Genomic DNA, 11,289 nt, shown 5'->3' on the forward strand with positions numbered 1-11,289 from the left:
AGGCTTGGCTAGGGGCCGCAGTGCAAGCCAGAGGTGAGCCCCCTCTTCCCCTAGCAGAGGAGTCACTGTGTCCCCATGGTGTCCCAGGGGACAGGGGCACTGCGAACCATTTTGGGGCCCCCCAGCCCAAGCACACACCAAGCCACGGATGAACAAAATGTGGGAGCCAGCAGTACCCCACAAGTCTATTCCTGAGAGGGGAGGTCTGGGGGGCCGCCCCTGTGGGTTAACGCTGCTCGTCCCGGCTCAGGAGCTGGCCCCAGCACCCATCCATCTCACCCTATTTTGGGGGGGGACGAGCCATCACCCCCAGGAGGAGGGAGCGGTGGGGATGAGGGCTGGGCTGGGGATTTTCCACCCCCAGGGCTGCATCCAGCCATGCTCCGGCTTTGGCACGTTGTACCCCACCTCTGGGCTCGCAGCCCCCGCCACCTCCCACTCTGGTGCTGAGCGGCGGCTTTTTAAACTTAATTACAGAAAGAGAGAGGCAGGAGGGTCCTGGGCTTTGCTGGCAGCCCCACTTTTGCAGGACTTCACTGATTTTCAAAAAAAAAAAAAGCCCCCCCAGGTGCCGAGGATGGTCCTGGCCCTCCAGAGCTGTCAGTGTTTAATCCGAGTGGGCCCCACGTTTTCCGGCCGGCTGGAGCAGGACGATGGGGATGAGCCTGCCTGAGTGGGAGAGCAGCTGCCTGGATTAACCCGCTGCCCCCAGATGAAAAGCTGGGCTTTGGCAGTCCCGCTTGACACTGGTTTCCAGCCAGCTGGGACTGGGGAGGGGGGACCCTTTGGACTCCAACTTGGCCGACAATGCAACAGCCTCGTTAGCTGGTGGCCTGATGAACCGGAGGTCCGGGAGGACAGAGATGCGAGTGGAGGGGCACTCCAGGGTTGTCTCCCAAACCCGGCACGTCAAGGAAGCAGGCTCAGCTGCAGGCTGAGGATTCACCAGCCCTTAGAGAAACATCTCCAGGAGCTGGGCTGTGCCAGGGGCCAGCCCTGGGTCTCCCACCCAACCCCTGCTCCACTGGCAAAGCCTCCGGTCGCCCTCCGTGGTGCCCGGACAAGCGGAGCAGTTAGAAAAGGGGTGAACAGGTAAGGAGGGGACATGCTCGCTCATGGCTGTCCATAGCTCAGCTTGTCCCCATGTGCCAGCCCCAGGGAGGGCAGCAGCTCTGGATGTGATTGTGGCAGAAGGAGGAGACGAAGGGTCCTGCTCCCCCCAAGCCTGGGGAGATGAAGGGCACAAGTGCCCCCAGAATCCCTACGAACCCCTGAGCCATGTGCTCCAAAAACCATCCCACCCCTCTTGGGCCGCTGCCACAGCAGCCCCTGGAGACCCCGCAGCCCCTGTCACCCCCCATCACCCCACAGGGAAGCTCAGACTGGCTGTGGGAGCCCCAAAACCCTGCTGGGAGAGGGGGCTCCCCCCAAAAACATCTGAATTCAAGCCACTGGTGAGGGGTTATTTTGCCAGTGGCCGCAGCTCCCAGCCCTGTAGCCCCCCGGGGCCGTGGCTCCCAAAAGCCCAAGACCCGATTGCAGCGCCGGTGCGGACAAGCCAGCACATCAGGGAAAATTTCCAGTCTTCCTCTTTTACAGTCTCTGTCTCCTGCCGTGGAGGGAGCTAACTGGAACAAATACTCTGTAGAAATACTTCAGTATTTTCCTCTCGCGCGTGCGCTCTCTCTTTTTCTGGGTTGTGAGTACAGCTGTAGATTCAGTGAGCTGGTTCAAGTATAATAAAATATACAGTATATATTGTAAATGACTCTGCTGGGCACAGAGCGATTTCTTCACCGGGGGGACAGCACGGCGGGGTTAACCTGCTCTCTCCGTGCAGGCTTGGTCTCGTCCAGCTCCCCGCGGACCCATCCTCCTCTCCCCCCACCCTCCGTCTCCGGCCACCCATGGCTCGCTCTTCCCCGGCGCATTGGCCTCTGGCTCCATGCGGAGCAGCGCTGGGCACAGCTGTGCGCCTGGTCCCCCGGAGTGTCCTGCTACGGGGGGAAGCCCTCTGGGGAGACCCCGCTGCCGGGGCAGGGGTCTTCCCTTGCATCCTTCCCATCTCCCTGCAGCCCTCCTTGCTCCCTGCATCCTTCCCTGCATCCCTCCCATTTGCCTGCATCCCTCCCATCCATCCCATCCCTCCTGCATCCCTCCCAGCATCCCTCCCTGCATCGTTCTCTGCATCCCTCCCCTCCCATTTCCCTGCATTCCTCCCCACTCCCCCGCAACCCTCCCATCCCCTCACCTCTGCAGTCCCTGCAGTGCCTTGCCCCCCCTCCTCCCCCAGCTCCCCTCCGGCTGCGCCAGCGCCCACAGGATGCGGCCCCGCACCTCCAGCCCCGCACGGCTCAGCGGCCCTTTGCCCCACACCGTCTCGGAGACAACGCTGGGCTCTGCCCCAGACCAAGGCCTTTGGCAGGGGCCAGAGGGGTGCTGGCACCCACTGCAGCCACCGGTGGGGGGACACCCCCCAAATCCCCTGCTGCGGCAACCCCCCCTCCTTACTGTGTCCCCCTCTGTGCCCTGCGCCCCATGGGGAGAGCTCCCTGGGGTCACTCATCCCTGCACTGAGTGCATCAGGTCTCAGCTACCGCCCGTCTCCTGGCACCAGCCATACGCTGCTGCTTCAAAGCAAAGCAGGCAGAGCTCATCCCGGGAGGCACATCCCACCACGGTGCCTCTGTCCCCCCAGAACTGGACCGTCCCTCTCCACAGGGCTGGGGGGGAAGTGGGATGGGGCAGAGGTGATGGGGTCCCAAGGGCTGCCAGGCTCACTGGGCTGGGAAAACAGCCCTTCCCTGGGATCGGGGGCCTGGAGTCTGGCCCCCAATGGGAATCCCTTCCCAGGTGCCAGGAGGGCATCACTGGAGAGACACGTTTGGACATGAGGGCACGTCCGAAGGAAGGAACGTCCCTCCCCCAGCCTGAGAGGGTGCTGCCCCCTCCAGCCCCCCCAGCCCCCTCAGCCCCCCCAACCCCATCAGCTCTAGCAGCCCCTGGCCCCCACCAGCCCACATTGCCCCCAGCATGTCCTGTAACCCGCCATTAACCCCCACTGGCCCCATTGGCCCCCGTGACCCCCATCAGCCCCATGGACCCCGCAGACCCCAGGGACCCCCACCCCCAGGGGCTGGAGCAGCCTCACCCCAGCTTGGTGCTGGGCGTTCCCCACCACGACGTCAAGCCCCGGGGCCACAGGGGTGCCGGGCGGGCTGGGGGGCTCCAGAAGCTTCTGGCTGTCGGGTGACGCAGCGGGCGCGGGGCCGCGCACGGGCTCCTCCACTGACTCATCCCCCCCCAGCGCTGGCCCAGCCCCAGCCCCCTCCCCATGCCGCCGCGGGGCCGCGCGTCCCTGGGATGGTTTTACGGGCAAGGCAGGCAGGCGGGGGGCGAGGCCGGGAGCAGATCCAAGGGCCATCCATCACTCCCAACCAGCCAAACCTCCTGCGGCGAGAGGCAGACAGACATTTCCCTGGCAAGGGAGACCTGGGGGGGCTGCCAGCCCTGTTCCTGTGCCACCCACCCAGTGCGGCTGCGTGCGGCCGCCCCAGCCCCGGCAAAGTTTCTCGTCCCTTCCCTGGGCCCTGCTGCAATTTCCATTAATAGCCAGCTGAGCCGCCCAGCTAAAAATAACCACCGGCCCTCTTCATAAGTGGCCGCCGGCTGCCCCTCTGGCAGCCCCGTGCACCATGGCCGAGCGCCGCGTCCCCTTCACCTTCCTGCGCAGCCCCAGCTGGGACCCCTTCCGCGACTGGTACCATGGCAGCCGCCTCTTTGACCAGTCCTTCGGGATGCCCCATATCCCCGAGGATTGGTACAAGTGGCCGAGCGGCAGCGCCTGGCCGGGATATTTCCGTCTGCTGCCCCGGGAGAGCACGCTGGTGCCGGCCCCCGGCTCGCCCTACGGGCAGGCGCTGAGCCGCCAGCTCAGCAGCGGCATCTCCGAGATCCGCCAGACTGCCGACAGCTGGAAGGTCACCTTGGACGTCAACCACTTCGCGCCCGAGGAGCTGGTGGTCAAGACCAAGGATAATATCGTGGAGATAACCGGTGGGTGCTGGGGATGGGGGTCCGGGGGTTCGTCCCTGGGTGTCGCGCTGGGGGAAAAGGGTGGAAAGGCAAAGCAGAGCCGAGTAAGTGATGGGAAGCAAGGGAAGGAAAAGCAAAAGGAGATGGAGGAGAGGAGAGGAGAGGAGAGGAGAGGAGAGGAGAGGAGAGGAGAGGAGAGGAGAGGAGAGGAGAGGAGAGGAGAGGAGAGAGGAGAGATGAAAAAGGGAAGGGGAAAATCGAAGCAAAGAGGAAGGCCCAGCGTTACAAGCTCGGTCTCGGGGTGCATTCACGCTGCAGGTGTTGCACAGGGTGCAGAGACCCCCCCAGCCCCATATCTTGACCCCTCGCTGCTGCCCCAGCTAGGACATGGGGAGGGACCCCCCGGCTGTGAGCCACAGAGGGAGCTGGGGGGTGACGGTGGGGTGTCACAAGCCCCCCTGTGCTCCCCCGCCGCGCCCTGGGCAGCTCAGCCAGGGACACGGTGACGAAGCCCAGACCCGGTGGCAGGAGGCCAGCGGCGTGCTTCCTGCCAGGCCAAGGGGGTCCGCACGGGGTGGGGGCAATTCCCCAGCCAGCGGGATTCAGGGGTCCAGCCCCAGGGAGAGGCGGGTGCTCAGTCTCCAGCCCCGCCGGGCTGGGGAGCCAAAATGAGGGCTGTGGGGCCAGCCAGCAGCGGGTGGGTCCCCTTGGCCACTGTCGGCTTCTGGCACCGTACTTTGCTCCCCTTCAATTTGGGGGGATGCTCCCAGGGGTCCCCGCTGCTTCTGGTCCCCCCCCAGTTGCTCCAGGCTGATATTAATGCAAAGAAAACCAGGACAGGCAGGATCAGCCCCTCCCCGGCGTCGGACGATGCCAGGATCTGGCAGGCTGGGGCAGGGGAGGGTGCACCCTGGGCACAGAGACCTTCCCAGCTCACTGCCCGCCCAGCCGGCCCCTTCCAACCAGCCCGGGGATTTTCTTCCTTCCAGGCAAACACGAGGAGAAGCAGGATGAACATGGCTTCATCTCCAGGTGCTTCACCCGAAAATACACGTAAGTACCAGGGAGGAGGAGAGACGGGGAGATGGGATGCTGGCAGCCCCCCCGATGTCTATGGGGACGTCTGCCCACCCACCCATTCCCTCCAGTGCCCACTGGCCAAACTGGGCGTGGGGGGAGGCAGCAGTTTGGGGCTGAGAACCTGTCACTGGTCATAGCCTTGCACCCGCTGGGGTGCTGGGTGGGGCGGTGGGTGATGCAGCCCTGACCCTCCCTCTCCCCCCACAGCCTCCCCCCCGGTGTCGAAGCCACAGCCGTGCGGTCCTCGCTGTCCCCCGACGGCATGCTCACAGTGGAGGCCCCCCTGCCCAAGCCGGCCATCCAGTCTGCCGAAATCACCATCCCTGTCACCGTCGAGAGCCAAGCCAAGGAGCCAGCCAAGAAGTAGGTGGCAGCGAGGAGGAGGAGGAGGAGAAGCCGCTTCCGCCCCCATCCCCACATCCTCATGCCTGCCCCCGCTCACAGCCCCCTTTTTATTGTCTATTTTGTACTCGTCTGGTCACCGAGTGCCTTGAATAAATGTGAAGGAACTGATAGAATGAGCCAGAATAAAAAGTGGTGAGAGAAACCCGTCCCCATGCCCTGTGTCTGTCCCCCAGGACCCCGGTGGCACCGGTGCACTGCAGCTGTGCCGTGCTGGGTGGGAACCGCGCTGCGGGCACTGGGTCCCTGCTCCGGCAGGGCTGGGCCAGGGCACTGGGATGGGGCTGCCTGGGGCCAGTGTGGCCAGCAGGAGGGCCACCAAACCCTGCTCAACAGTCTGGGGTCAGCATCCCGGGGCTCTGCTTCCCAGGGCTCCACATCCCAGGTCTTCACATCCTGGGGTCAACATCCCGGGTCTTCACATCCTGAGTTTCCCTGACCTGGATATCCGACATCCCAGGTCTCCTACATCTCAGCTCTCTCATTCTGGCCTCCAGCATCCTGTGTCTTGACATGCCAGGTCTCCAAAATCTCTGTTCTCCACATACCAGCTTCTGCATCATGGGTCTCCAACATCCCAGGCTCAACATCCTGGTTTTCCACATCCCAGCTCTCTGACATCCCATATCTCAAAAATTCTGGGTCACAACATCCCAGGTCTCCTACATCTCAGGTCTCAACATCCCATGTCTCCAACATCCCGTGTGTCCGACATCCTGGGTCTCTGACATGCCTGGTCTCCAAAATTCAGGGTCTCCCACATCCTGGGTCTCAATATCCTGGGTCTCTTACATTCCAGGTCTCTAAAATCCCAGATCTCAGCACCGTGGGTCTCACCATCCCTGGTCTCCAAAACTCTGGGTCTCAACATCCTGGATCTGAACACGTTGGGTGTCCGCACCCCAGTGTCACCACCCTGGGTCTCCACATCCCTGAAAAACAAGCACACCCCCCCCTGGGGCGCAGGGAGCCCGACGGCAAACAGGGGCTTCACGGGCAGGGGCTCTGGCCAGGATACGCCCCCTTTTCCGACAGCGTGCCCCTCCGGCCCCCACCCTGCCCCCCGGCGTACCCCCTTCCTTTCACCCTATTGTGATGGGCTGGGCAGGTTGGGGGGGGTCAGCTCAGCGGCTGCAGCCATGTTGGGGGGCTGGATGCAGCAGGGGGGGGGGGTCATGATCCCAATGCCTTTCGGCCCCAGCTGGCCCCGTGCCCCCCCACGCCTCCGTGCCTCCAGCAGGACCGGCCCTACATGGCTGAGGCAGGGCCCGCGGCTGCGATGTTCCCGCTCCGACAAATCCCACTAATCCCCCCTGAGTCATCCCAGAGGCAGACGGTGACCTGGGAGGAATCCCGCAGCTGCGAGGCTCCTCTCCGAGCGCGGGGGGCTCTGTGTGCCCCCCAGCCCCCCCTCCCTGAGCCCCAACCCCTCTGCCCCAGCAGTCGCAGGTGCAATGAGCTTGGCAGGTCTCAGGCACGATGCCCAGGATGGAGCCGGGGTTGGCTCCTGCTGTCGGGGGCCATGCGTGTGCTTGGGCCCCCCCCGTGCGTGTGTGTCATTTTGGGGACGGGTGGCCACGGCAACCAGAGTGATGGAGATGGTTGCCATAGCGAGCAGCAGCCGCTGGCAGCCCAGCCTGGGCGGAGGCGGAGGGGGGGCCCTGCCTGGCCCTGCAGCACCTGGAGCAGGACTTGGCGTGATGAGTTTGGCAGGTCTCATGCCTCCCGGTGGCATCCATCCATCATGCTCCAGTATTGGGGATGGGGCAAGTGGGAGCCCCCTGCAGCCCCCCGCCTGCAGGGAGGGCGGTGGGCCAGGGGTGCCAGCGTGAGGGGGCCCCTCTGCGCGTTTCTGTGCTGCCCCGGGCACCCCATTGCAGCACCCAGCCCCGGGCACACCTAACGCCCCATCTTAGGGCTAAATCCTGCCCGGGGAGCGGTGAGGAGGCCTCTGCCCGCCGGCTCACGCTCTTCCCTTCTCTCTGTGCCCCGCCGGTGCGTCTCTGGGGACGCTGACACACGCCCGCCCGCACCTGCACGCCCCCCGGCCCGGGCACTGCGGGTGCCCAGGGCACTGCCCCAGCCTGGGGGATCCATTTCCCCCTCCAGGTGGGGAAACTGAGGCCCGGCCAGCGAGGGGAGGAGGGGGTCAGGACGGGGGAGATGCGGGGCTGATCCGGGCTCTCGGGAGGGCGCTGGGCCAGGCTCAGCTGGGCAGGATTGGGTCCCGCTTCCACAACACCCCCCAGGCAGCACAGCGGCCATCGGCCGGATTTGTCAGCCCAAGCGTGTCTCCAAGGGAAGACGCGCCCCCCGCGAGGGGCATCCCTGGCCCCCTCCCCTCTCCGGTGGCCATGCTGGAGCGGGTGGGCATGGGTGCCACCCGGGGCAGAGCCCGTGGCGGCTCTTGCCTCCCAAAAAGCCACCCCAGCCTTAGCAAGGAGGCTGTCAGCGTGCAACGGCGCCGGGAGGGGCTGCTGCCTGGGGGGTGTCCCTCCCTGCGTGGGGGGTGCTCGGTGAGCCCCCAGCCCCTCTTTGCCATCACCCGGGGGGCGTTCGCAGCCCTTTCCCCGGGGGTGTCTGTCCCGCACCCCCGCGGGGTCCCTTGCAGGGCGCGTGAGTCAAGCCACATTTTCTGTTTACGGTTTCCAAGGGAGGGGAGTATTTTTACAGCGTGAGTCACCGCGCGCGGCTTCGAGTGGAAAAACCATCGGGGAGGGAGGGAGGCGGGGGGGCAGGCACCCACCCCTGGTCCCGCAGGAGCACCCAGGGACCATCCCCACGGCTCCCCCAGCCCGGGACGGCGGTCGCCTCGGCCCGGGAAGGCTGGGAGCCTGGTGAACCATTAACCCGCAGGGATGGGGAGCTTGGCTTCCCCGCGCAGCGGCCCCCGGGGAGCAGGAACAAGGCCTTTTACTCCTGGCCTCCACCGCCTGCCCTGGCTCCCGGGCCCCGATGGCGAGGGGGAGCCCCCCCATCCCACGGAGCCCCCCAGAAACTCGACACAGGCGATAACAATTAAGCAGCGCTGACGTCAGATCTGTAAGTTTATTTGCTCAATGTACGACGGCTACATAATGACTCACATTCATGATATTCCATCACTGAGGAAAAACTGCTAAGAATGGTCCGTGTGTGAAATAATTCCTTACAGAAACACGGAGTTGGAAAAATAATCACTGATTAGACCTTAAAAATAGTTCACTGCATAACATGACAAAAAGCACAAACAAAGGCTCATTCAAAGAACACAGTCATTGTTCTCCTACACTGTAATAGTTATAATTTCACCATGACGAACACCAGACATTAAGATTAAGCTAACACTGGTGTTTTCTTTTGCATTTTTTTCCTTTTTAAAAACAAAATCATATATAATTGCATGTCACTATAGCAACATCCATAACAGATCAGTTTGTTACGATCACTATTTGGTAGAGCAAACTTTACCCCCAAAAGAAAAAAATAAATTAAAAAACTTTAAAAAATTTTTGAAGACTATTTTGTCATAGGAATACATAACATCTACAGTATAAGTTAATAAATTTCAAGCTACTGTATAGAAATACGACACTAGCATGCACAATATTGTATCAATAGAGTAATGGAGCAGTAATCATTTCACTGGAGAGACAGTATCATAGGCAAGTGCATCTCTTAAAAAACGAAAGAAACCATTCAAGCTGCTTAAAAATCAAGTCCCTGACCCCACTCCGTTTTCAGCCCTCTTGTGCCATCTCTCCTGCATAAGTTTCCTAAAGCAGCCAGAGCAAAAGCCAAAAAGAAAGAAAAAGAAAAAAAAAAAAAAAAAAAAAGATCGGTTTTGTAATTCCAGTAAATCACTTCCAAATTATACAGCTGGGACAACACTGCTCACGGGACACGGGGGTCAGTCAAAGGAAAGTAAGGAGCCTAAAGCGATCTTCCAGTCCACGGCACGTACCAGCAGCGCGAGCCTCTCGCCGCGGGATGCCGCACACCATATGCCTGGCGGATGCGCTTGCTCGCTCGCCGCGAGCGAGGCTGGGCAAGACTCTGCGTGCAAAGGCATCCCGGTCAAAAAAAAAAGCTTTGCCAGCATCGCCGGGGCAGTATCTGGAGGCTGAGCAGTGGCCTCCGCTCCGCTCGCTCCCCAAGGATTTGGGGCAGTGGCTTCATTTGACTGTGGGGAGGGAGCTGGAACATCTCCCCGTGCAACCCGACAGCAGGAGCGGCTGTACCGTGTGTGCAACACCATGACGCGCTGTTTGCGGACTGACTCTCAAAAGGGACAATGAAAGCCTGTTTCCAAAAAAAAAAAAAAAAAAAAAAAAAAAAAAGTAATGCACGAGTGCGATTTTTCCTTACTGCGCAGCTTTAGGTGAAAAGCTACGTGGCACGGCACTCCGCAAGCCAGAGAACAGCAGTGAACTTCCAACAACAATGTAAAAAAAATTAGAAATAATAAATTTACTCAAAATGGGGTAAATATTACCTGCTAAGCAACTCAGATGCCCCGTCTCCCACCCCCAGCCAGATCAGACAGACTCAGAAAAGATTTTGCTAAGAAGAGAACTAAGTTCCTGGGCTCCCGATGGCTGATAGAAATGTCTATGATTGTAGCTCTTCCCTTGAGGATTTCTCTACCAAATTAGTTTCTAAGCTCCTGAAGTTCACTCATTACACCACAAGCTTCCCCAGGAGAAAGGAAAATGCACCCGGCTTCCCTGGTGACAAACAAGGGAGCCTGGGTGCCGGAGATCTGCTGACAAACCTCATGGTACAGTGGGAGAAAGTCAGGCAGAGTGAAATGGCAGTGCAATCCCTGAGGAAGCAGCTGTGGCACCTTAAATCAGGATGGTCTTTTGAAATACCAAACACAGTACATGACATACAGACCTGAATGCTCTTTTTTTTTTTTTATTTTTTTATTTAAGTGGCATTTTAAGTTTAAACACTTCCCCCTTATCTAATTAAGTTCTTAAACTTTTTGCTGTGGACTTAAAATAGTTGAAACAGCCGCTAGCCAAGCACCTGTTAAGCTGTTGACCAAAAAACTAGAGCAGCTTTGATGTTCCTCGGGCGGGCGGTTTTCTTGCCTTGGGCGACACAGAATAGCTAAAGCCAGTCCACAGGCGAGGACTGATCAGGAAGGCAAGCCAAAAGAACTAGCAAAAGAAAAAACAATCAAAGGCTTGATGTCATATGGCTGTAATGTAGAAATACTGTAAACTGCAATTTAGTGTTAATACTGTAAGCTACCCTAATAAATATCTTAACCAAAAAAAAAAAAAAAAAAAAAAATTGGATGGCCTAAATCCCAGGGCTTTGCAAGCCTCAAATACTTTAGGTTTTGTTTTGGTGTTTTTTTTTTTTTTTTTTTTAAAATTCCTTCTCAATTTGGGGATTTTAAGCTATGCCCTGCGAGGCAGAGCGCTGCAGAGAGACGCCCCGCGACGTGGTACAGACACACGGCACTTGGACTGAAGAAACAAACGCTCGAAGCCTTACTGGAACCACAGAACTCCCTTTTTTTTTTTTTTTGCGTTGCTTTCCTTAAAAACGAGGGCCATTCCATCCACACGAATTCGTCTTAAAACCCTTTTATTTCTAGCGATAAAGTTAAATTAAAGACAGCTCCACTTGTATTAATAATCTACAGAACAGTCCATATGCCAGTGAGGCTGCTATTCCATACCAGCACAGCCAGCCTGACTTCCACTAGTGGTGTTTTGGCAAAAATGTCAACGAGGCAATCAAAGACAGGTTGTGGGGGGCCTCCCTGGGAAGGTG

General features: G+C 59.6%; 1 protein-coding gene across 1 annotated transcript; it reads left to right on the forward strand.

Annotated features, from left to right (window-relative positions):
* Positions 1-3,695: 3,695 nt before the first annotated feature.
* HSPB1 (heat shock protein family B (small) member 1) lies at positions 3,696-5,482 on the forward strand. The gene is made up of 3 exons (XM_075720216.1): positions 3,696-4,056; positions 5,025-5,088; positions 5,323-5,482. The coding sequence occupies exons 1-3, from the start codon at positions 3,696-3,698 to the stop codon at positions 5,480-5,482; spliced, it is 585 nt and encodes a 194-aa protein (XP_075576331.1).
* The last annotated feature ends 5,807 nt before the right edge of the window (positions 5,483-11,289 follow it).

This window comes from Pelecanus crispus, chromosome 12, assembly GCF_030463565.1.
Source record: "Pelecanus crispus isolate bPelCri1 chromosome 12, bPelCri1.pri, whole genome shotgun sequence".
In the NCBI taxonomy this organism is placed as follows: Eukaryota; Metazoa; Chordata; class Aves; order Pelecaniformes; family Pelecanidae; genus Pelecanus; species Pelecanus crispus.